Source organism: Dermacentor albipictus, chromosome 10, assembly GCF_038994185.2.
Source record: "Dermacentor albipictus isolate Rhodes 1998 colony chromosome 10, USDA_Dalb.pri_finalv2, whole genome shotgun sequence".
Lineage (NCBI taxonomy): Eukaryota > Metazoa > Arthropoda > Arachnida > Ixodida > Ixodidae > Dermacentor > Dermacentor albipictus.
Genome location: NC_091830.1, coordinates 6,278,483 through 6,301,709, shown reverse-complemented (window position 1 = coordinate 6,301,709; position 23,227 = coordinate 6,278,483). Strand labels below are relative to the sequence as shown.

The following is a 23,227-nucleotide window of genomic DNA, read 5'->3' as shown; positions in this document are numbered from 1 at the left end:
TCACATGAGAGCTCTTTCCGAGTGGCGTTCCAAATACACAGAATAGTTCCCAACTGGAATGACTGCAATGTGTTAAATGGTCACAACCACAAAGGATTAGGCTACTAGAAAAACGATGCACCAGTACACGCTACTTGGTGCTTGAAGTGTGCTGTGGCATACCTTCTGGGGATATGTCCTTCCACGGGTTAGGGGGGTACATGAAGTCCGCATTTTGAATCTGATCATTGATGTCTTCTTCTTCGTTGAATGGGAATGTCCCACTTAGACTGCACCAAGGAAAATGGGTCTTCTATCAGTGCGGTCGGTTGCTCATGACACAGAGTATGCAGCACTCATCAGGGAAATGCCAAGTCATGTGATGAAACATGCATTAGGGCACGGGGGGGAGGGAGGCGCAGGTGAGCATATGCCAAGTCATGTGATCAAATGTGCATTAGGGCGTGAGTGGGGAAAGTAGGTGCAGGTAAGCATGTCTCCTCCTCTACCGCGACAGAGGCTGCACATGGCTGTTCAGGCGACTGAGCACAGACGCAGGCCACATGCCATGTCTTGGAGGTAACCTTCCGTGGGTGCGTCACTATCAAGGCTTTGCCTTTTGAGTGAAACTGTGCGAATTAAAATTTTTTTTTTTTTTGAGAGAGAAAATAGCCCAAGACAAGAAGGTGTTTAAAAGAACAGCAGCTCCATGTGACCCAGAGTAAATCTTGATTGTTAAAGCACATGACGAATATATGTTTATAATAAATATTGAATACCACAAAGGTATTTTCACACCAGGTGCAACTTCGTTTACCCTTTCCCTACAATGAGGGAAATAGGTGTTTTTTGTAGGCTATGCCAGATATTATTTTTCTGAAGGCACTACTGCACTCAAAACCTTATTTAATACATAAACAAAAAGCAGAATGAATGCACATTTCACGCATAAAAGTTTTACTAACGAGATTTATGCAATAAAAAAGATATAAATTGCTAGAGTCAAGATTGTGGGATAAAACTGAACAAAGTTTGTAAAGACATGCCTGTATCTCCTAAGAAAAACAATGTAACAAAAATTGCTACATAAAAGATGTATTGCCATTTAATCGGCGCTATCTCTGAAAAAATAAACATTTTTCATCGAACAGGTATGCCACCACAAAAATTTAACTGCAAGCATTACAGTTGGATGTGCCGGGCTGAGGCTGCCGATGTTCCGAGCTGGTTTGTGTCATCATCACTCTCGGAGTCAAAGTCCAACTAAATGACGGCATCCTCAGACTCACTGCTGCTCAATCCATAGATAAAATCAGCTGCAGATGCAGCGGCATTGCGAGATATGCAATATTTTGAAGCGTGCGCACCGCTCCAAGAAGCGTCCATTTTTGCTTTCTACTTTGACGATCGTGAAAACTTCAGAACGCATTCAAAAATAACCACCTGGCGGGAAAAAAGCGAACTGCATAGAAAACAAAAAAATTGTTCTCCTCCTTTGTGTCTGATAGCGCAGTGTGTCCATTAGCAGCGTGACAGGTCTCGAAAGCGGCATTTCAAACCATCGATAACAGGCTAACGATGCCCAATGGACGTGGTAGGGAAAGGGTTAATGACGTTTGGCTTTCAATCACCTGAGTGCTCAGTTTTTACACATTCGACCATAAAAAGTTGCACGAATCCTGTTCAAGACATCTACAAATGTTTGATATGCAACTACATTTCAGGAAGCAGACACTTCATGGCAGCATAAATGTTTTCAAGCACAGCCGGTACACACTGCATTATCATGCAACTTCATTGCCCAAGGGTAACAATACCTGACGTAGATGATAACACCAACGGACCACATATCGAGCGACCGATTGTAGCCCTTGTTCCGAAGCACCTCGGGCGCTGAAAAGAGAAAAGGAAGGCAATGGACACTATTTGCACCTTGAGCATTTGCAATATAGTTTCCAAATGTTTCCACTATTCCAGTCAATGAGCGAATGCAGCTGGGGATTCACTAACTTCTCCTTTTTCACCTTTCATCTTGGGCTTTTTATGCTTCTATCTCCTCTTCCCCGAACAGCAGACAGGCTTTCTGCCCCTTTCAGTGGCAGTTGCTAGCCTATAGCTTCCCTGTTTGTATTTCTCCAGACCTAATAATAACACATTTAAACTCCGATATAAGTCGGTAAAATTGGCACTTTACTTCAGTGTATAGAAATTTTGTTGGATTGAAATTCATCCTTTTATGCAAATGACTACAGTTGCCGATTGATGTTTTCTTACATGGAAGGGGCCTTAAAAATTTCTTAATCACTGGGCAAATGCAAAAAACAAATTTCAAGAAAAATATTTCGTTTTGTGAAATTTGAGTCAGTGACCAAAGCTACAGTCTCATGCCATGTCGACAATAATTTCAAGTCGGCGGTATGAAGTGACGTCTGCGAAGCTTTTGCTCCCACTCCACTGCCACGGCTGGTAGTGTTGCCCACAGTGGGATGATGCTATGAGCCGACTGCCCTCCACACAATACAGCATCAAAACCCGTTAGAAGCCACAAAGAAGCTTTGCTTTAAAATCGCATGCAAGCGAGGCAGCGGGTGACAACTTGTTGTTCGTGGCAGCCACCTTTGTTGTAAATTTGCAGCATTGCGCGCGTCATGTCCGAGAAATCGAGCAAGATCCTGTAGGCTGTATCAACTTTCAACAGAAGTCCAACGACCGAGAGGCGAATAGTGCCATCGATGAGCGGTTGGCGCCGCATGCTTATGTCAAGGTTGCAGAAGGACAGAAAATCTGAATCAACGATGGGATGGACAATGTCGGTGATGACGAAAATCCAGCGGAACATGCAACGTAATCCGAGGTCAATAAGTGAATGAAGCCCGTGTGTTGCTATGGTAGAGGCATTGACAACACAGAGAGGCTGTCCGCACGGCTTTGAACGGAGATCATTGCGGGGTAGGGGCACTACGCTAACCTGAGCGCCCATGTCAATGAGGAAACATATGTCCGCAATCTTGTTTGTAATTGTGAGCAGGCAGCCAGCTCAAGGAGAGGGGTCACGTGTGCTATCAGTGGTCCCCTTCCAGTCGTTTCTCGACCAGGTACAAGGTGGCCTGCACTTCCTAGCACGGTATACAAAATGCAGGTGGTACCAGCAGGCGCACTAGAACAAAGGGGTCCTTGCCTGCATGTTGCAAGAACGCGATGCAGCACGTGGGGCTCATACCTCCTCAGGTGTGGCCATTTTGAGCTGACAAGCGCCACGCATATACTACGCGCGAACGATTGCATCTGCTAAGTATTACATTGCTATGCACTGCGGAAAGAGCTGAAAGTTCAAACCGAACATCATTTGCCCTTCTCGCACGCACCACGCTCCCAGCCAGAGAGTCGACGTATACTGCACAAGTGTGTCTACATACATCGCACTGCTTTGATGTCACTTGTAGTGACATATGACTTCGAGAATTATTCAAGGCAACATCTATCATCAAATAGATGAATTACAGTTTAGAGAAATAAAAAAAACAAACCAAATGTCTGTGTGTTGTTTTACTTCGCACAGCAGCAAGTGAGATGTACTTCCATTTTGTCTGCTTGTTCCTATGTCGTGCATTCAAGTGCGCAGACAATGAAAGTATGTCATTTTCTCCCGTGTTCCAGCTTGTGATCATGCTCTATGAACTGCTTGTGTCTGCCTCAGTATTCGCATAGCACTGACTTCACACAGCGCAAAATCGTGCGCTGCACGAAATGAGACAAATGCAACAGCTCGAACACCACACTGTCAGCGGAAATGCGCCATGCAGCAAAAAAGTGAGGAAAAAAAAAGTGAAGGGGGGCCCGTAACGCATGCGTCACACGATCTTTGAGCTTTGGTATGGGAGAACGCAGCGGTGGAATTTCGCTTGCGGAAGCTAGACAGGGCAACTGGAGAGTGTCTCTCATGGCAGTGGCTCTCGCCTCCTGAAATCATGGGTTCACAGCACTGAAATATTTCTATCTCGGCTATTATTGAACCAGTTTGAAAAATTGGCAGTGGCTTAGCTCGGCTATGCCAGGATATACGTAGCAAAAGCTAAGGCATAGCATAGTTAGCCTTGGTTAATCGATTTCAAATCCAGGTTAGTCTGGTTGTCTAGCTATGTTGCGGCGTTTAGCCAGTCGTTCGGGGTGCTGTTCATCTGTTTCCTACTCAATTCGCTTCCTCTTCGTCTCGTTCCGATGTTGATTCCAGGTCTCCTCCTGCTTATCAGAATTGTCGCTGTCCATACTGCCGCCTCAACTGCGGTTGCGGCGCACGCGAGCTCTCCTTTTCAATCCTCCGACATGTTATCAGGCATGCGATGCAGCTGGCGAAGGAGTGGAGGCGAGTGCAACGATGAAGAACATGGTGTGACGTCATACCAAACAGCGGCGGCGGAAAGGCGCGGTGCTGCGCAGTGGCGGAGCACCTGTGGTTCAGTGCTACTGGTGGCGCATGCACAGTAGTGACTAGGGAGCGAGTGAGAGAGAAATATTTGCAGTGAGGCATGCGTTGTGACGTCATGTGCCTCCTCGGAGCACCGCCATGGCGAAATTGCAAGTTCGCGGCCACTAAAGCTCTCGCTTTAAACTTCTTGTGGCAGAATGCTCCTTAGATGGGCACGTAAAGACTTCCAGTGTATAACCAAAATTTGCTATGCAACCTGGCGAGGGGCCTTTTAAATGCGCTGGCATCCTCTGGGCTTGTGAAGTGAAGCAATGACAGCTGTGAGGTCGTCAATGCATGCTTTGAGCTGGGTGACCGCCGAGGGCTCAGGAGAAGTCGCGATGACAGTAACTGCAGGAGTGGCAGCTTTATAGATATTATCAGCGAGCTCAGCCAGGTGGTCTAGCATCGCGTCATCAGTGGCGGCAAGGATGTGGCAAACGGGTTGGGAAAGGGGCTGCAGGAAAAGTTGTTACCTTCACCCAAAAGCTGTCGCATCTGGTCCAGAATTTGGGAGGGGCATCTTTCACCAAGTTCTTTGCTGGTCAGGAGCTGGTAAGGTACGGTACAGGTCAGAATCTTTTCCTAGAGGTGCGCATATGGGTTTTCACCCAAAGGCTGGGTGAGGACATCGGCAAAGTTGTTGACTACTTCCGGCGATAGTGACAAGATCACTCTGTAGTACTGCCTTGTCTGCAAAGTGATCCGATGCGGTATGCTGTGGTCATAAGCACTGGACCACATGCAGCTGGTAATAGAAGTTGAACTTTCACGCGAAAGAAGAAGCACTGATAATGGTAGCGAAGTATTAAACAACTACATGGATGTTGTAGCTTCCACAATGCTGGCGTGATGAGTGTAGGCAGAGTGGAGCGAACACTTCATGCTGGATCACTTCAACGCATCTCTGAAACTCGAGATTATGCAACCTCCAGCATTAGGCGTGCATGAAGACAGCGCACATGCAGCCACCAGCCATCTGCTTGGCTGGCCTTTGCATTCTCCACAGATAACCTACAAACAGGGCACGCGGCTCGTGTATCCATGCTCACAACCATGCGCAGTTAGAGGAGGATAATGTGCAATCACCTGCTCCACTCCCCCAACGTGGAGCGCATCAAGCCACCACCTTCCATGGCTTACCCTCCCACGCTTTCTCTCACAGCATGTTACGCTGGGCCCGATGGAATCTTATCGCACTTGGACTTTATGTGAAACACGACAGTGAGAGGGTCTTGTGTTTTGTATTATACAGTCAAAGCTCGATAATTTGAACTTGAAGGAGCCCAAAAATTTGTTCGAATTAAAAGGACTTGCTTTTGAAGTATTCGTGCACTATAGCACGATGAACGAATAATGCAAGTTGTGAAATATTGCGGCGAGCGAGGACTACAAAACTGCCCACGCTGGGAAACGCTCGCTACCCTATAACAGCAGAAAACAAAACTTCAGGGAGTTGGCTAAGCTGGCGTCGGCACGGAGGCGTGCGCGCGCAGAGGCCGTTGACGGTGAGAGTTACGAGGGAGTTATGAGGGAGGACAAGGGGAGTGTAGTTGTGAGGAAGGGTGGGACGCAAGTGGATTAACTTTCCCGCCAGCTTGATGGATAGCACTAATTACCTCTGCCATCTATAATATATATAATAACAAGAGCTTGGTGGCACAACCCATTGCCTCAACCCAAAGGGGATGCTCATAGCATCCGTCCGTCCATCCATCCATCCTAAGACTGCCACTGAAGCAGCAGAGTTGCTGAAGATGGACTAGGCCTCCGCCGCTGCTTCCCTCTGCGTGCTCGCATGCTTTTTCCTTCATCTGTTAAAAAGATCAGTGCTGTGTTAACGTCCTTCGTCCTGTGTTCTTAACACGAGTCATGTCCTATCAAGATGACAAAGTCATTACCACTGATTGTACTCATGTTAGTGTGCTCTCTTGTGTTCTGGCATCACTGCATTCAAAATAGAAGGAGAATGAGGTACTTGGCGTTGCCTTCGTGTCCTATTCAGGGTCTGTTTTATCATACAGAACCAGATATGGTGCACTGTCTCCAACAACCTTTCTATCGGGACATCTCAGTTTAGACTTGTCATTGTAAAACAACAAGCGCAAATGAGACCAAACCAAGCCAACCAAAACGAGCACCAGCGAGAGCTGACACAAGCAGACGACAGTAAGAAACAAGTGGTTTGGCTGAACCAGACAAGAGTACAAATATAGTGGTCAGGTGCGTCCACATGGCACCAGTTTCCTGTATATACCTCACTGTAAGGGCCGCTCTCATTGGTCTTCTCCGCTCGTGGCTCACTTGCCGCTGCAGCAAGCTGCAAAAAATTGGCCGAGGACCGATCCCTCCCACAGTGCTCGTTTTGCCACTAGTGTGGCTGGGGCATTACGGTCCGACGCAGAAACAGCGACCTTGCCATTAGAGAGGGTGAAATTTTCGCCACAGTTTCTTTTTCTTCGCGTGTGGAATTGAGGGGTCTCTCCTAAGCGTTTCCTTTATGGCGGGGTCAGAGAAATGCTGGTTGGAGGCACCGCCACATGATGTGCTGCGCTGCTGAGAGCATTGTCAGAGTGCAGCATGTTTGAATTAACTGTTGCAAATGCTTGCGCATTCGAATTACCGGGCATTTTGGCCACTGGAACACGCATAACCTTGACGAGACCACAGCGTCAGTTCAAATAAACTAGAAGTTTGAATTAAGCGTGTTCGAATCAACAAAATTCTGCTGTAGTACTGGTACTCATGGTTATCAGACACTGCTCCACTTTGCTCTGTCACGCGGCGAACAATTTGAGAGGTACGTTTCAAGTAGCCACATGCAATTCAACCATTTGACAATCTGCATCAGCAGTTGTTCCCATTTCTTGCCTTGGTATTCCTTTGCAATGGCATAACATTCCATTTTATATCGAAATTGTGTATAAGCAAATTTTGTTATTTTGGGGTTCAAAATCCACCGTGTTCTATGGACAAGAAATTATACAAAGTGAAATACTACTTCGTTATAAGAAGAATTTTGTTATGTTGAAGTTCATTATATATCGAGATTTAACCGTGTCTCCATTTCCGTGTGAAGGTCAGCACTAAACTTGCAACTGCTGAATTGCAACTCAAGCCTACATTCCTGAGAATTAGGATGGTGACTTTCACGTGACATCAACTTCACTAACCGGTACTCCACAGCTCTGAGCTATCAGCCTGAAGATCACATGAAACCAGTACCTAGGTATGCGGGGGTGCCAACAACGGACCGCCGAAATGACTTCTCGCCAATGATGCGGGCAAAGCCGAAGTCGCACAACTTGACCTGCACGCAGGAGAAAGAAGCAAATGTCAGTAGTGTTTGCTTATCAGGCAGCTTTAAGGCATGTGAGGTTTCAAATGTTCTTGGTAATAAAGGAAACAACACAGTGGTGCGAGAACACAAAAGGGCCTTTATTACTCCTTCTGTACAAACGAGAAGAAGCGGAATGGAGGGGCCCAGTTTTTTGTAAGTCACGAAAATTCACCCCACATTATGTGAACTCAAGAGAAGGCAACTGCCAAATACATAAACCCTTGTGTGCTACCTGAAGGCATCAAAGCTGTGGGAGATGAGACCCCTGCTATGTAATGAGCCAGGAGGCCCAGTTTTTCGTAAGTCACACCTGCATGAAGCCAACAGACCGTGACAACAAGGAAAGCATGGTGGACAATAATTGCTTGTTTTTAATAGATATGTAGAAATTATAAATTACACAGAGTGATAGGCAGCTAACATGCATACAACGAATAGTTCCTTGCTGGAACATAAAGGTATGGAGCAAATATTTGACAATGCCCAACATTGAAGCCCCAGTCACTTGCAGGTGCTGTCCTACAAATGGAAGAGGGACAGAGTAATCGTGTTAGCCCAAGCCTATACCACACTCCAAAAACAAATGAAAAGCCTATTGCATGCAGAACAGTTTGTGAAGCGCATGGGCAAATGTAATCACTGCCATCCCCCAGCTGAAGACAAGGAAGCAAGTTCCTCTAATGCCCAAGCTATCTACGCTATCAGGTTGCATTTGCACTGGTACACTCACGGCATTTATCACTGCGGATGCATAACTTTGATACTGACTCCTATCATCGTGCATCTGTCATGCGGGCCAAATGTCAGAAGACACATATGTCGTGCAGGGAAGACGAACATCATGGGTCACGAGAGAGTCAAGCACATCCCGAAAGGCGGCGCAGCTGAACTGACTCCTGAATGGCGTTCACTGCAAGCAGGAGTCAGATATTCCTGACAACATGAATATAACAACCAGGTTTCGTAGCCCAGGGTTGATTTTTTATGGAATGTAGCAAAGTGTGCAGCTGCTATTGTCACCTCTGAGCAGTGCTCCATCGTGGCTACAGCCATGTGATCACATGCACATCATGTCTGCTAGGCAGACATGGCAAACAGTGATAAGACCTAATCTCCATGTAGGAGCCCTGGTGTGATTTGAAAACTGGCAGTAACTTAGTACTGTTATTCTAAGGTATTCTTTTTCCAGTACTGAGATGACTGGCATTCAAGAATGATGCAATAAAAAAAAGTTCGGCAGATCCCACACATACGTGGGAATTGGTGTTAAGCAAACTTTCTTTTTATGTTTAAGCAAATGTTACGTAAATATAAAGCTCATGATGAAAATTTTTGCACAACATGATGCAAATGTAACATAATGTTTATGCAAATGTAACACTAATGACACAAGTTTGTGATCAATGCTATAATCTCCTTTTGTGCCATACTTGTTGCTCCAGTTGTAGCCATAGCGGTCACTTCACTTCAGTTCTCTGTTGCCATGTTCTCCAGTTCTTGCCTCTGTTTGCACCATGTTGCAAGAAACTAAAAGCAGTGACAGCACTGCGGCACCATCGATGGAGCCCTAGCGTTGTATCGAGGCAAGACTAGTGGGTAGTGGCTTATAGGGCAATGGCTTAGTGGGTGGTAGTGCGGTAATGAGCAGTGCAGTAGCGCAAGTAATGGGCTTGTGTCTAGTCGACAAGACAGCAGACAAGAAAACAGCAGACACTGAAGGAACAGTTTTCATGCTGTGAGGCAACAAAAAAAATTTTTTTCTATGTCAGGAATAAACATTTTCACACCAGAAAGGGGACCATATGTTCAGTTGCATTCAAGCAAAGTGGGAGAGAATTCATTGCAGAAAGCACTGTGTGCAGATTCTCTAACTAGAGACAGAGAAGTGCTACCTGGCAAGGAGAGAAAGGTGACTTGCCTGAGGTAATTCCGAGTCTGAGGACAGCAGCACATTCTCAGGCTTGAGGTCGCAGTGCACAATATTCTTAGAGTGCAGATGCTTCAGAGCAATCAGGATCTGCCCATCACAGCAAAAGCAAGGCATTAATACAATAAAACAAGTGGTGGAATTCACTAACTTAGACAGGTCAGCAGATAACTACAATATGCATGAAACGTCCATCCTCTTCGACCAGTGGTGGTTGAACAACAGATGTGTCTGGAGCTAATGATTTGGCAAGGGGACCTGTCTTCGTCAGGGCAACAACCCCTATCCTTGGCAGCTTTTACATAGGTCCCTCTCTCTCACACCCAATGAAGAGGAGAATAAGTGGGTGCATAGAGTAGGGTGAGGGGAAATCTTCAAAAAGGGATGCATTTAGTTTTGATGGCGAGTTTGCTTGTTTAGCGCTGCCAGTCTTAAGAAGTAGAGGGCGACAAGAATGGAAAAGAATCTTCACATATAAGCAGGCGTTGTCAATCAAAACATTGGCTCCAGCAACATCCCTTGTTCGACCACCGTTGCTACCTTCAAGAGTCCACCTTCTCGTGTACTAGTACCTCCACCTTGCTTGGCTATCCTACCTTAGAGTATGTTCAGCATCACTGCTTGCTCACTAACTCTACACATGAGAGCGAACTTAAGCAGTTATCACTGGATGGTTCTGACAGTATGGCAGGTCATGTCCCAATATGTTTCTGTAAACAGCCCAGAGCTCTGTGCTCTGCCCAAGTTGACACTGTTGCTCTCTCATAAGGCGAGTACATGCACTACCCTCAACATGCCCAGCAATTAGACAAATGGTGAACACACCCAGCTGCCCAGTGTTTGCAACTCTTGACGACACATAGAGAGAGAAACTTTAATAGAATCTGGAAAAGTTAGCCTAGTGATAGCCAGAACATGCTACTTCATTGAGTCAGTGAGGGATGAAAGAAAGGAAGTTAGAGAAAACTAACACATGGCAACGCATGGAAACATTCACAGTTCTGTGTGGTTAGCACCAGTTCACTGTATGCACACCATCACTGTTCCGACTGCAACCATGCACATAGCACATTACCACATCTTTCATCAAACTACACTTCCTATTTGATACAAAGAAATCGGCAGATGTGACTGGCAATGGTCGTAAGAAAGGAGTAATGGAAGTGATGAAGAGCCCACCTGGTAGATGAGAAAACGAGTGGTGCGCTCGGAAAGCCGTCCCTTCTCTGAGGAGAGGATCATCTCAAGCATGTCACCCTTGAGCTTCTCCATGACGACAAATATGCGCTCGGCCGTCTCAAACATCTTCTCCAGGTCAACGACACCTGGGTGGCGGATGTTCTGCAGGATGGCCACCTCATTCTTCAGCTGTGCCTCCTGCTTTGTTGGGAAGCGCAACTTGTCGATCACCTTGATGGCCACTGCACGAGCACTCGTCCTATGGACACCTGCACCAGATTAGTTGATTATTTATTTATTTATTTTCTTACTCATTTAGTGGGCTTAATGTTTTAAAGCAGCAGCGGGGCTCAGAGCTGAACACACTGCAATGGAGGGCTCAGGACTAATTTTGACCACATGGGGTTTTTCGATGTGCACCTAAAGCAGTGCACAGTTCATTAGCGCTTTGGCCATCAGCCAATTTTGGAATGCAGACACTGTGGCCAATAGTGACATATGTGCAGAGAGCTCTTATGTTAAATATGACAGCGCTGCGTGTGTCTTTCTTCATTTGTCCCTGTCTCTCACATTGTTCTTATTTTAACTTAGACATTACATTTCTTATTTGTCGCTTTGCTGAGTTAAAGAAGGCAGGTGCACAGGTGCAGACTTGCAGATATTTACATGAGACAAAAAGGCCGCCCATTCAGCAGCAAGTCCCCTTAGAGTCATCCCTGAATTAAGCTAAACATCAGCACAGCAGTGCAAAATCCACAATGTGGTCATATATGGAGCTTCAAGGCCATACTTACAGGTCTAAGTATCTGATGGTTAAGTTTATTTGCAATCTGAATGCCAAGAACTTAAAAGCCAAACACAGTTGTTTGATTAACCTGAAGCTCGAACTCTTGCAAGCTTGTACTTTAAAAGCACGCATCACATGGCACCACAATTCATATGGATTGAACAGCCAGTTTATTCGGGAGTACCACCTACCTCCGTAGACAATGCCAAACTGGCCTGATCCCAGAACTTCATCTGGGAATATCTGGTACCGTAGGCTGATGTCCTGTAGTCATAGAATAAGAATTAAGCAAGACACTAAAGACACATTTTCTTTTATCTTCCTGCATCATCAGTTTTAATAGCCTTTCGATATACATAGCTATCTATGTCTATGAAAATAAAAAATTGTCATCCATCTGACTGCAGCACAAAGGTGCAAAGGAAACCCATATGAGTTTCTCAGAAAGCGAGCTTCGCAATTGAAAAATTCACCCTAGTCTAGGGAAGCTTTGTAGCTTTGTGCTACAGTAACGTGAATGACTATATTTCCCTTCCATAAACCTTCTTCCACCTTGTGGAGTTCCACAGAACTGATTTGCTATAGGTATCTATGCCATGCACAATAAAAACATGCAGCCATTAACGCCAGCATGCACTGTGTCCATCTGACTAGAGTCCAACAAAATGCTGGATAAGACAAGATTAAATACTTCAGAACTTGAGCGAGATTGGTGAAATGACGGGCATGAAACACTGCATCATACACTGCTTGAAGCATAACAGGTCTCTAGTCTATTCCTATGAGGCGAAAAACAAGTGCTCCCCAAGAAATAAGGAACAAGCCAGACAATCACAAATGGCAGAGATGTTTAAGCACTTAATTGCAGGCATAGATGGGATGCAATAAACAATTTTCAGGACTTGCAACCAGTGGCGTAGCTAAGTCGTCTGGCACCCGAAGCCCCTAGGTCTTCTGTCACCTTCCCCCCCCCCCCCCCCATTCAGGTGTAGCCAGCGGAAAGAGGGGTGTCTTCAAACGTATATGACCCGCCCCTCCCCTCCACTGGCCCCTTGCACTCGGGGCCCACGGCCCCCCTGCCCCCCCTGTTGCTACGCCACTGCTTGCAACATACTCTCTAAAGAAAATGATTCTTGGCCTAATGGTTGCCATTGTATTACAAATAAATAGTTTCTCACCTACAAGTATCTATTGGCCACAATTTACCTGCCAATTTTCTTATACAACCACAAATTTGTGATTGCTGAGGGTGTTGACCACTACCCATGTTTTTGCTTGCATTTTTGTCATGTGCATAAACTGGCAGCTCTTTAACTCAAAAGAGCATGGACATCACATTTTCGAAATATTTTTCTTGCTTGAAATTGAATTCCTAACAGACTAAACCCTAACAGAAATATGGAAAAATGTCAGAGTGCCCTAAATGATGAACTACAGATACTTGTTTCTATGAAAAAGTTTCAGTTTCGGCACCCACGAGACAGTTGTATTGTGACGTCATAATAAAACAAGCATTACTTCGACTATTAAGCATTTGCTTGCTCCATTCCTCTGATTGCTGCAAGGGCCATATGCGAGTGCATACAGATGAAATGCATGCAGAACTCTTATTTTTTTTTATGGGCAACATCATCATACCTAGCCTTACTGCTACACTATATCAACAAATTTTGCTCTGTGTCATGTCACAATAATGTTCATGATGCCCAAGTTCGGCATTTTAAGAGCCACTTTAGCATGAAGTTAAAATATCTCATGTTTCCCGACTTTTACACTTGACAATACGAAAATACGTGCCATTACTCTTTTAATCTTAGTTCATAAACAGGAAAGTAGGCAGGTGTCAAAGGAAGTGGTGGGGACTGGCAGAAATGCTGCGAGGCACCCTTGAGACAACTGACCGTGTTGTGCTGTCCATTTCCCTCATCCTCCTGTCGAGACACCGGCATGAGTGCCTGCCGCAGGGCCAACTCCCAGGGGCGTGCCTGGTCACGGTCATCGCCCACCAGATAGGTGGCGCCAGCAGCCGTGCGCAGCTCAAAGCCAATGTCGGGCCTTCGTGGAGGGTCCACTGACAGAACCTCGGATAAGGGGATTTCACGGTAGTACTTGGAGCCTGTGTCCGAGTGGAACAGGGTCAGGGCCTTGCTGTCCAGGCGCCAGTAGTGGCGCCGTCGCACGGGGTCACGATCCGTGCAGTGCACCAGCCAGCCCTCCTTGAAAAGCTTAGCACCCCCTTTGCGTTTTGTGTGCCGCACACTCTGGACGATGCGCATCAGCGGGATGTTGTTGCTGCCAGACTCACTGCACCAACACAGAGTAGGGAGCACAAGGAACATTGCTGCTGAGTAAATCGAGAAATTGGGCTATTAATAATGTTCATCTTGTAATGTGCTGAGTACAACTGAGTAGAACTCAAACACAACAGCTCAAAAGTGCTGTTTTTCCAAATCGGACTGTAGTGCTGTCAGCTGTGCTGAGCATTCCAGTGACTAATGCTTTCGAGCGACTTTTTTCACTCATGACAAGAGTATGAAGCAGTGAACGAAGGCAATGCAGCGTGGACCTGATCAAGGCTGAAATATTGGTAAAGGCAAACTACAAGTGAACCTACCAGGAGTTCTACCAGTTCGTGCGATCAGACCAAGCCATTTTGGAGGCTGTTCGATCTGCCAAGAACTATGACTTTAAGAAAGTAAAACAATTGCGGTGTCGAGTAGTTTCCAGGCTCTTAATCAGTAACATGTGAAAACTAAGCTACAGCTGTTTTGTGAGCTACTATTTTTGAGCTGCTGAATTTTTATCTTGATATTAATAACTTTGTTTTGTGTTAGAGCACACTACAGTGATGTTGTTGCGCGGGACACTAGCGTGGCTGGAAATCAGCAGAAAGAAGCGAGTAAAATGCGTCCCTGAAGAACAAGCAACAACTGACTATTTTTGTGTTCGTCCAGCCTCTACGGCTCCGTTGCGCACCCTCGCACCACTTCCCTTTCCCTTTCCGTCAAAAAGGGGAAAAGGTGTCTGGCTGTTGCTGTGCAACTCTAAGGCTGCCACAATGTATAAATAGCATTGTTTACACAGATATGTATTTGAACTTCTACTTGTATCAGTTACATTATTCCCTGTTTGAGAAATCACAAAATATTGCAAGAGAAGATTTCTTCCCTAAAGATAACAAATAAATTATTGTAGTTAATTTATCATTGTGCTGTGTTAATAAGACTACTCAAAAAAGTTTGCACTCTTTGAGGCTTATCTTGTCCCACAATGTTAATCTGCCTTGCTTGCCTTTCCTTTCTTAAAAAAATCTGCGCTCGATACTTTCCTGTCAAGAAGATAACACGCTTGCCGTTCGATCGTGACCTGCAAGTACTGGTCTCGCAGTGCTAAAGAAAGGAAATGCGGGCAAGCTAGATGATTATCGTTGTGGGACAAGATAAGCCCCGAAGGTACGCACGAGCTCTACCCCGCTTTCCGGCTGAGCGCATCACGGGAAAGGGCAACGCAAGAGAGGCCTCGCCGTCGGTGAACGGGAAGGCACCGTACACGGAACATGCATCGCGCTACCAAAAGGGGGCGAGGGCTCCGTCTTTCCGGGATGAAGCGACAACCGAGTGACAGCGCGGCCGTCACCCTGTCCTGCCGCGGGAAGAAAGGGGAGGAGGAGCAACAGGTGCCACGCGAAAGCCGCGCGAAGGCTACGGCGCATGGCGCGCCGGTGACGTAGCAGGAAGAGGGGGGCGAGGCACCGGGCCACTGATCTCCACTAGGGTGATCAGTGCACCGGGCACGTGCCCCTCCCCCCGCATTCCGAAAAACATTTATGCCTACGCCACTGCCCAACGTTCTACTCTCCACTCGGAACACTGTACACGACAAGGTAACGCGAACTGCGATATATATAAAAAAACGAATAAACAAAGGATCTGTTGCTGCTCGCGGGAGAATAACGTCCGACGAATGCAGAAACTCGTGAAGGGCTGTGACGTTCATCGCGCAGAATCCGCGCGGGAAGGCACCAGGCCATGCTGCCTGACGTCAGTGCGGGACCAATGACCCGCCGAACACTTCGTCCACGGCGCTGGATGAACGCAGAGCAGCAGGCAGTCGGCGCAGCTGTCTGGTGGCCGTAACGCACACACCAACACACTCTCCTAAAAAATATCGGCCAACGCACGAGCTCCCGAACCTTGGTGCAAGCGTTGACCGCCGTCCACAAAGCGTCACGAGACGCGAGCACATCTCGCGTTGAAAAGAGCGAAGGTGTCCTTCGCCCGGCCCCGCATCGAAACTAATTGTTCAGGTTCGGCAGCACGGACTCCCTCGACGGGGAGAAATGGACAATGCCGCTCCCTTTCAGCGAAAAATAGCCGCCCTTTTGTCGACGGCCAAGGAAAGCCAGGAGACGCTGTCGCACAAAAGTTTGAAAGAAAAAAAAAAGTTGTCCACGTATGCTTACAAGGTGAGAACGAAAAAAAAAAAAAACAAAATACTCGCAGGTCCTCATGGCTTCACCCAGATGTCACTAAATGCGATAGCATTGTAAGATCCTACGATTCTCTGTCGCCTTCCGCACGACAATGTACAGGGTCGTCAACTCTTAGTACGAACACGGCGCAGCGAAGTCGCGCTCCGCGGAGCGCCAGCGAACACGGCGCTGGCGCACAGGGGCTTGGAGGCGGGACTTCGTGTCGTCTGCTAAAGCGCGAGAGCGCGCCGTGCTTGCTTTGCTATGAAGCCCACCTCTCTCTGCAAGCTTGTAGCGCCTTAGTGCGCCTCTGCCGCGTTGCGGGAAAGCGCACTTCACTCACTGCGGCATGTTGTGTAGTTTCCGCGTGCAACTGACTCCTCGCAACTTTCTGCCTTAGAGAAAGTTGTTTCCTCCTCCTCCTCGCTCGGCCTGCTCGCACAATCACTGCATTCGTTCTCCACGTCTTTGCATATCGGCAGTTTGTGACAACTTCATGTGACCACCTGGCCTGCATTGCCCGCACATGGAGCCTCCAAAGAAGAAAAGTGCTCAACCTCGAAGAAAAGGCGGCCATAATTCACGCTGTCACAAGAGGTCGCAAGAAATGAGACAGTTAGCGGCAAATGCAATGAATGCTGTGGTAGCGTTTGTGCGTCGCTACATTACAATTTAAGATTTTGAAGGACCGAAAAATCCCTTTCTCAATTTTACGAACTTCCCGATTTAACGAAATAATCTGAGAGAGATCATTACTTAGCTAAATAGAGTTTCAACTGTATTCTATGTCAGCAATGTGCCTGATTTACGCGAAAGTAAGTTAGAGATCTTTCAAAATGGCCACCTTTGTACCTGCAACACCCTCGCCTGAAGTTCCACAATACGGCCTTGGGATGAAAAATTGAAGGTTTTATTTTGCCTGGTGTTGGGGCGCATCTATTCTCAAAACTGCAAAAAAGAAATAGAAATGAAGAACTATAAGCTCTGATTGCTTCTTGATTATTAACTGAGATGCTTTTTTTACAGCAAAGCTGTTAGCCTCTAGTTCATCGGGATTTTTCATTGATATTGGGAAGGATTTTTTGTCGGCTCATGCACATAAAGAAACAGTACTGCCACCTAGAGGCCACGGCCACTCAGACAGACCTCAAACGGCAGCTGGAAACAGGCTGTGTCTTCGAGTTTCTGCGTAAAAAAATTATGTTTTCTTGTATATTTGAATTACAATCCAAAACAATCATGCCTGCAGCTTGTGTGTAAGTCATACTTTATGAATGTTCTCACGCAATTTATTTCGAAAAATAAGATTAGTTCAATAAGGCACTTGCGTTTGGCAGATGGCCTACAAGAATGATGATGTATGCTGCACTTCTACAAACGTGCACACACACGTGACATATGTGCGCACACAATGTATCTGTCCTTGATGTGTGGGCACTCTGCCCATGGCATCTGTTGCTCAGCATGTACTGCACTTTACCAACAATGCAGTGCTTGGATTTGGTCTTGGCAGCAATCTGTCCAAGGTGGTCACTGAACCGATTGCTGTGTATTACAGTGACCACAAGGCCATCATTAATGCCATAATGAAATAAGAGTATTATATTAGCACTTTGCGGTTGTCTAACATTGCTTGTGGTACATCTCTAACGTCGGTTGCACTTGTCTAATGTCAGCAACAGCTTCACTGTACATCCACTTTCACAGGCAGATTTTTTTTTTTTTAATTCTGTAAGAACTTTCGCTTTGGCGATGTCAAAGCATTCCATCTTTATTTCTTGTGGCAAAATTATACGAATCATTTAAGGTTGTTTGGCATTTTGGGCTATCCAGAACAGCTGGTGGAGACGGAGTTTAGTGAGAAAGTGAAGAGGAAGAAAATAAGTCAAGGGGTGAGGAGAAGGGTGGCACAGGCGATTACGTCAGTGCCATGTGACAGTGCAGCTTCACCTTCTTCACTTGCTGATTTGCGCTGGTCATGAATGCATCACCCTCTCAAGAAGGTGGTCATGTCCAAAGAGGAGTTGGCTGGTGCTTTTCAGCATAGAGACGGGGTTGCTAGGTCAAACCAGCACCCCAAGACATCAAACTGCCAAAATACACGAGCACTGTGCTGCTAGCTTGAAAGTCACTTGGGCTTTGAAGTTGCATTGTTTGGAAAAAAAGAAGGCAGAATGACATGAAGCTCGTCAGATATTCCAAGTTCTCTTGTTTAGAGTTCTCTTGTTTCAGTCTGGTCACCCCCAAAATTTTGGCTCTACATGAATGTTTCAGCACAGCGATGTAATAAGATGCACATTTTCTCTGCGCAGCATGCCGACATCTACGGCCTCCTCAAACAACAAACCATTCAGCATAAATAGTGATTCGGTCACAATTCCAAGCGCTGGTGCATTTGTAGAAGCAGTTCTGGCAGATGGAAAGTTTGCTTTTGTTGAGCAAAATCCTCTTGTAAAACCGCATTGCATAGAGAAACAGAGAACCCGCCGCAATAGCTTAGTGCCTATGGCGTTGAGCTGCTGAGCTTAAGGTAGTCTGTTCGATTCCGTCTACGGTGTCTGCATTTCGATGGGGGGCTACATGCAAAAATACTTGTGTACTTAGATATAGGTGCCTGTCAAAGAATGCCAGGTAGTCAAAATTAATCCGGAATCCCACGCTATGGTGTGCCTCATAATCAGATCATAGTTTTGGAACGTAAAACCCCAGAATGTTTCAATTAGAGAACTGAGAAAACAAGGATGTAATATTAAGAAGGTGCCAGAAATTCAGCAATTTCCCCTGTGGCAAAAAGTCGCATCAAATGAATTCACTGTATCTATGTACACAGAAAACCTGGGGCATGAGGCCGTGAACATGTTTTGCGTTCTTGTGCGTGGCCACTACAGCCCTTAAAGGGCCCCTTCACCAGGTCTGGCCATTTCAGCTGACAAGCGCAGAGCATACATTGGACGATAACGATCATGTCTGCAAAGTATTACATTGCTATGTGCCGTGGAAAGATATAAAATTTCAAACCAAATGCCATTTTCCCTTCTCCACGCAACCACCGTGCTCCAAGCTGGAGAACGACGTACACGTGCTAGTGTGCCTATGTACTGTGACACGCTCATGGTGACATGACTTTGAGCATTATTCAAAGCAACATCTGTTATTTGTGTAATATGTTGCTTGAATAGACGAGTTAAAGCTTAGAGAAATAAAACGCACAAACCTAATGTCTGCATGTTTTAGTTTTACTTTGCACCGCAGCAAGAGGGATGTACTGTACTTCTGTTTTGTCTGCTTGTTCCCACGTCTTGCAGTCACACGCAGAGATACCAAAACTGTCATTTTCTACCAGGTTCAGTGCGAGATCATGCTCTGTGATCCGCTTGTGTCTGCCTCAGTATTTGTGTAGCACTGACTTATACCACTAGTCAGGTACCCTTATGGACAGTGGACATAATCGTGCATTGCACGAATTGAGAATTACAACAGCTCGTGTGCAACGCCGTGAGCGGAAGCGCGAACTCTCAAAAAATGCAAGGAGAAAAAAAAATTAAGGGCTCGTGAATTATGCGTCATGCGACCCTCGAGGTCCGGTGTGGAAGAATGCAGGGAAGGAATTTCGCTTGCGGAGGGCAGATGTGGCGAGCGGAGAGAGTGTCTCAACTGGCAGTAAAGCTTGCCTCCTGAAATCATGTGTTCACGGCACTGAAATATTTCTATCTTGGCTATTAATGAACAGACTTGGAAAATTCTTGCGGCAGGACACTCCCTAGACACGTACGTAACAACTTTAAGCGTATAACCAAAATTTGCTATGAGGCCTGGTGAGGGGCCCTTTAAAGGAACACTGAAACAATTCTGACAATTTTGTGCAAACATAGTGAGTTGTTAGGGTAGGTCCTTCTGATCACTAAGTGAGGCATTTAAGCACTCCACATGAGGCTACCAATCGCAGTGGCGTAGCTTTCCTGTGTTTTCAGCCACACCCTCCCAATTGACGTAGTTTTCCCAAATCAAGTCAGTTGGGCGAGCTATCGGGTCGGCTACCCAGGTCTAACTATTACCCATTAGTAACTGTTCCAAACTTATGGCGAACAAATGTTGTTCGCAAGTGTTGGAATGTTAGTTAATTTGTTTCTATACAAAAATAACAGGAAGAGAATATACCACGACAATTTATCACTACACTCAAGCACTTTTGGCACACAGCAAGTGTTGTCTGCCTATGTTACAACGTTCTTCGCATTGATGCGAGCGAGCTGCACGGTCAATGCTGGTCTCGAGCTTTCTTTTTTGCGAGAACCCTTGCTAAGTTGTGGGCTGCAAATCTAGCGATCGGCAACATGTCAAGCTGTGACATTGTGTCCCTCTGCAAGGCAATATGCGAGCGGTGTGGCTGCAGCGCATCGGGCGGTCGGTATCCGATCGGTGCCAGCATCTCTGCGTTTGTGGTCGTCACTTCATGCCGTAGGACTACTACGACACTAGAGAGTTTTAGCATGTCTGTTATTTGGGTAAACGCAAGCGGATGCGCAAATGTGAATGGCCTGCACAGTGGAGCCACCTGGTGGCATACAGCTCAATCAGACAAACATAGAGTTAATATAGCAGTAACCTAGTGTATTCTACTTTGCTGCTAATGTAAATTTTCGGCAGCAGCGTGATTGTGAACATATTGTCTTTTTGAATGCTTAAAATATTTTATACTTGGTTGCAGCAATAGTAGCTGTGTGTTTGGCTGGTCAAGCTCTGTGCCACCAAGTGGCTGCACCGTGCAGGCCGCTGATGTTTATGCTAAGCCCCTCCATCACAGCAGTATTAGTACGGAGGAGCTTTAATTTATGCCTCGGCCCATCCGTCAAAACGACCAGCTCGCCTGCAGTTACCAGAATACCGGACACACTCAGCGCTGCAACAGAACACTTGCAATGCACGCTGCTTGGATAGCTCTTATGGGCTATCGACGGCCAGGCAGCTAGCTGACAGGTAGGAGAGTTTTCGGACATTGTCTCCAAGACCACCGAAAGTTGAGGACGTAGTATCACATCATGACGCAGAGCCAGTAAAGGGGGAGCTTAGCCCCGATCACATAGTGAATGAGTTAAGGAAAGAAAACCATGGCTAAGGCGGAGGGTAACTAGTAGTCATCTGTAGCTCTCTTAATATGAGACGCTTCCTTTAAATTGTGGTGGTAATGTTTTACTGTAGTTGTACCCTAAACATCTACAAAATTTGTGCAAACTGTTTAAGGGACCCTTTAAGAATATTAGTTTGCTTTAAATCTTTTGCGCACATGCCGAGTCCTGGGACACATATCAGTAAGAGTCTAGCTAACTGTTGACTCTCTTGATCTTAGACTTGCAATGTGTTTTTGATGTTCTACTTAGAGAAATGCTACGGGAACAAATGGTAAATGTACTTTAAGACATCTGTTTTTTATTTAGTGTCAAAACAGGTCACGTGATGACCAACATAGATTTCCATGAATCTCAAGCCAGCTGGTGTTGCTAAATGTTTGAGCTAAAGTTTTGAGACTATTAGCCACATTGTTACCTTTAGAGATTCTTAAACGTATTTCTTTGTATTTTGCAAAACTCCAAGTTGCTTATTAGTGCGTGCATCAATTAGCAGCACTCACAAAACACGATGCTGCCATACCACGACACTGTACATGAGGTGCAACATTTGTTGCATTTTGAAGACCTCTGCAACTCCTCCCCCCCCCCCACTCCCCTGTTTTCGCTTCTTTTCATGTTGTAAAGCTTAATTTTATTTTTAACATGCTAAGGAATACACGATGAAAGTACAATAAAATATTTTCCCAGAAGAATCGATTGATTGCTTTAATATTTACAATTGATTGCTTTGATTGATAGAATGTTTTCATTGCCTCCAAACAACAATGGGGCTATTAGGAACACTGCAGTAGAAGGCTGTGGATTATATTATGTCACATGTACTATTTTACATTTACCGAAATCTAAGAACTGGGGTGTCTTTGCTTTTGTTTCCATTGGAACACAGCCACCATGGAGGCAAGAGGAACATAGTGTTCAGCAGGAGAACAGCATATGCATTGAATCAATGTAATTAGAGCTAGTCACACCATTGTATTTCTTATAAAAAGCACCTGTGTTCCCTCTGTAGCGCTTGAAGTTGCTATTAGATCAAGGTACAAAAAGAAGCCATGATTAAACTTGACGCTTGTAGGGTACAACATTCTAGAAGTCAGGCTGTGGGGCACTGAACACCACACCACTATTCATTGCTTTCTTTTGTACTCAGAACAAAATAATGCAATATGTCCTAACCAATGACAGTAAATAATCTTGGGGAAATCTGGTTGAAATTGGAGATGATTGTTGTTTATTTACAATTCTCGCACGATAACAGCAAAAATGTTGACGTTTTGCAATTTTTGATACACTTGGCCATGCGTTTAGCATGTACCAAAGTAGCATGTAGCAAGAAAACATGACACTCGCTGCACTCGCAACTACCTTATTTCAGAACACATACTTCATATTTATATACATAGGTAATAAATATACTTAGGTATGTAAATAGGAAGTATGTGTTCTGAAATAAAATAGTTGTGAGTGCAGCGAGTGTTGTGTTTTCTTGTGTGTCTTCGCCGTGTCCGTGTCAGTGTGCTGCTTCACCAGCAAGATATGATGATTAATCACCAACTAGCCCAACTTTCCACGTTACTGAACACATTAAGAAATTAAAAAAAAATCTATATTTTAGCCTCTTCTTCAAAAGCCAAGTTTGCTTGCGTTGTGGCTTGCGCAGACTATTGAGTTGATTTAATTTTCATTAACGAAGTTCTTTGAACTAAGTATAAAAAATGTGAAAGTATAGCAAATATTTTTTTAACTCTCTCAATATCAAAACCTGCAACTGTGTAAGCCACATTCTCCACTTTGTCTCAGCTAAGATTTTTTTCATATTGAAACAACAGCACACACTGAAAAAATAAACTCGGTTTCGATGGGTGGAGGGATTTTACTATGCTATATAAAAGTTTTTAAAATAAAAAACAGTCGAGCTTTCCCTCTAACGATCGTCATTGAACACCCAAAAGT

At 45.4% G+C, this 23,227-nt stretch overlaps 1 protein-coding gene across 3 annotated transcripts in view; it reads right to left on the bottom strand.

Annotated features, from left to right (window-relative positions):
- Positions 1–23,227, bottom strand: part of LOC135920322 (serine/threonine-protein kinase D1-like) — a 60,267-nt gene that overhangs the window by 7,594 nt on the left and 29,446 nt on the right. For all 3 annotated transcript variants that reach the window (XM_070527407.1, XM_065454533.2, XM_065454532.2), the window contains 7 exons: positions 13,579–13,981; positions 11,869–11,941; positions 10,891–11,159; positions 9,703–9,801; positions 7,670–7,754; positions 1,797–1,872; positions 163–269 (listed from right to left, as the gene is read on the bottom strand). In XM_070527407.1, coding sequence (XP_070383508.1) covers positions 163–269; positions 1,797–1,872; positions 7,670–7,754; positions 9,703–9,801; positions 10,891–11,159; positions 11,869–11,941; positions 13,579–13,981 — 1,112 coding nt within the window. The remainder of the gene's footprint in view (positions 1–162; positions 270–1,796; positions 1,873–7,669; positions 7,755–9,702; positions 9,802–10,890; positions 11,160–11,868; positions 11,942–13,578; positions 13,982–23,227) is intronic.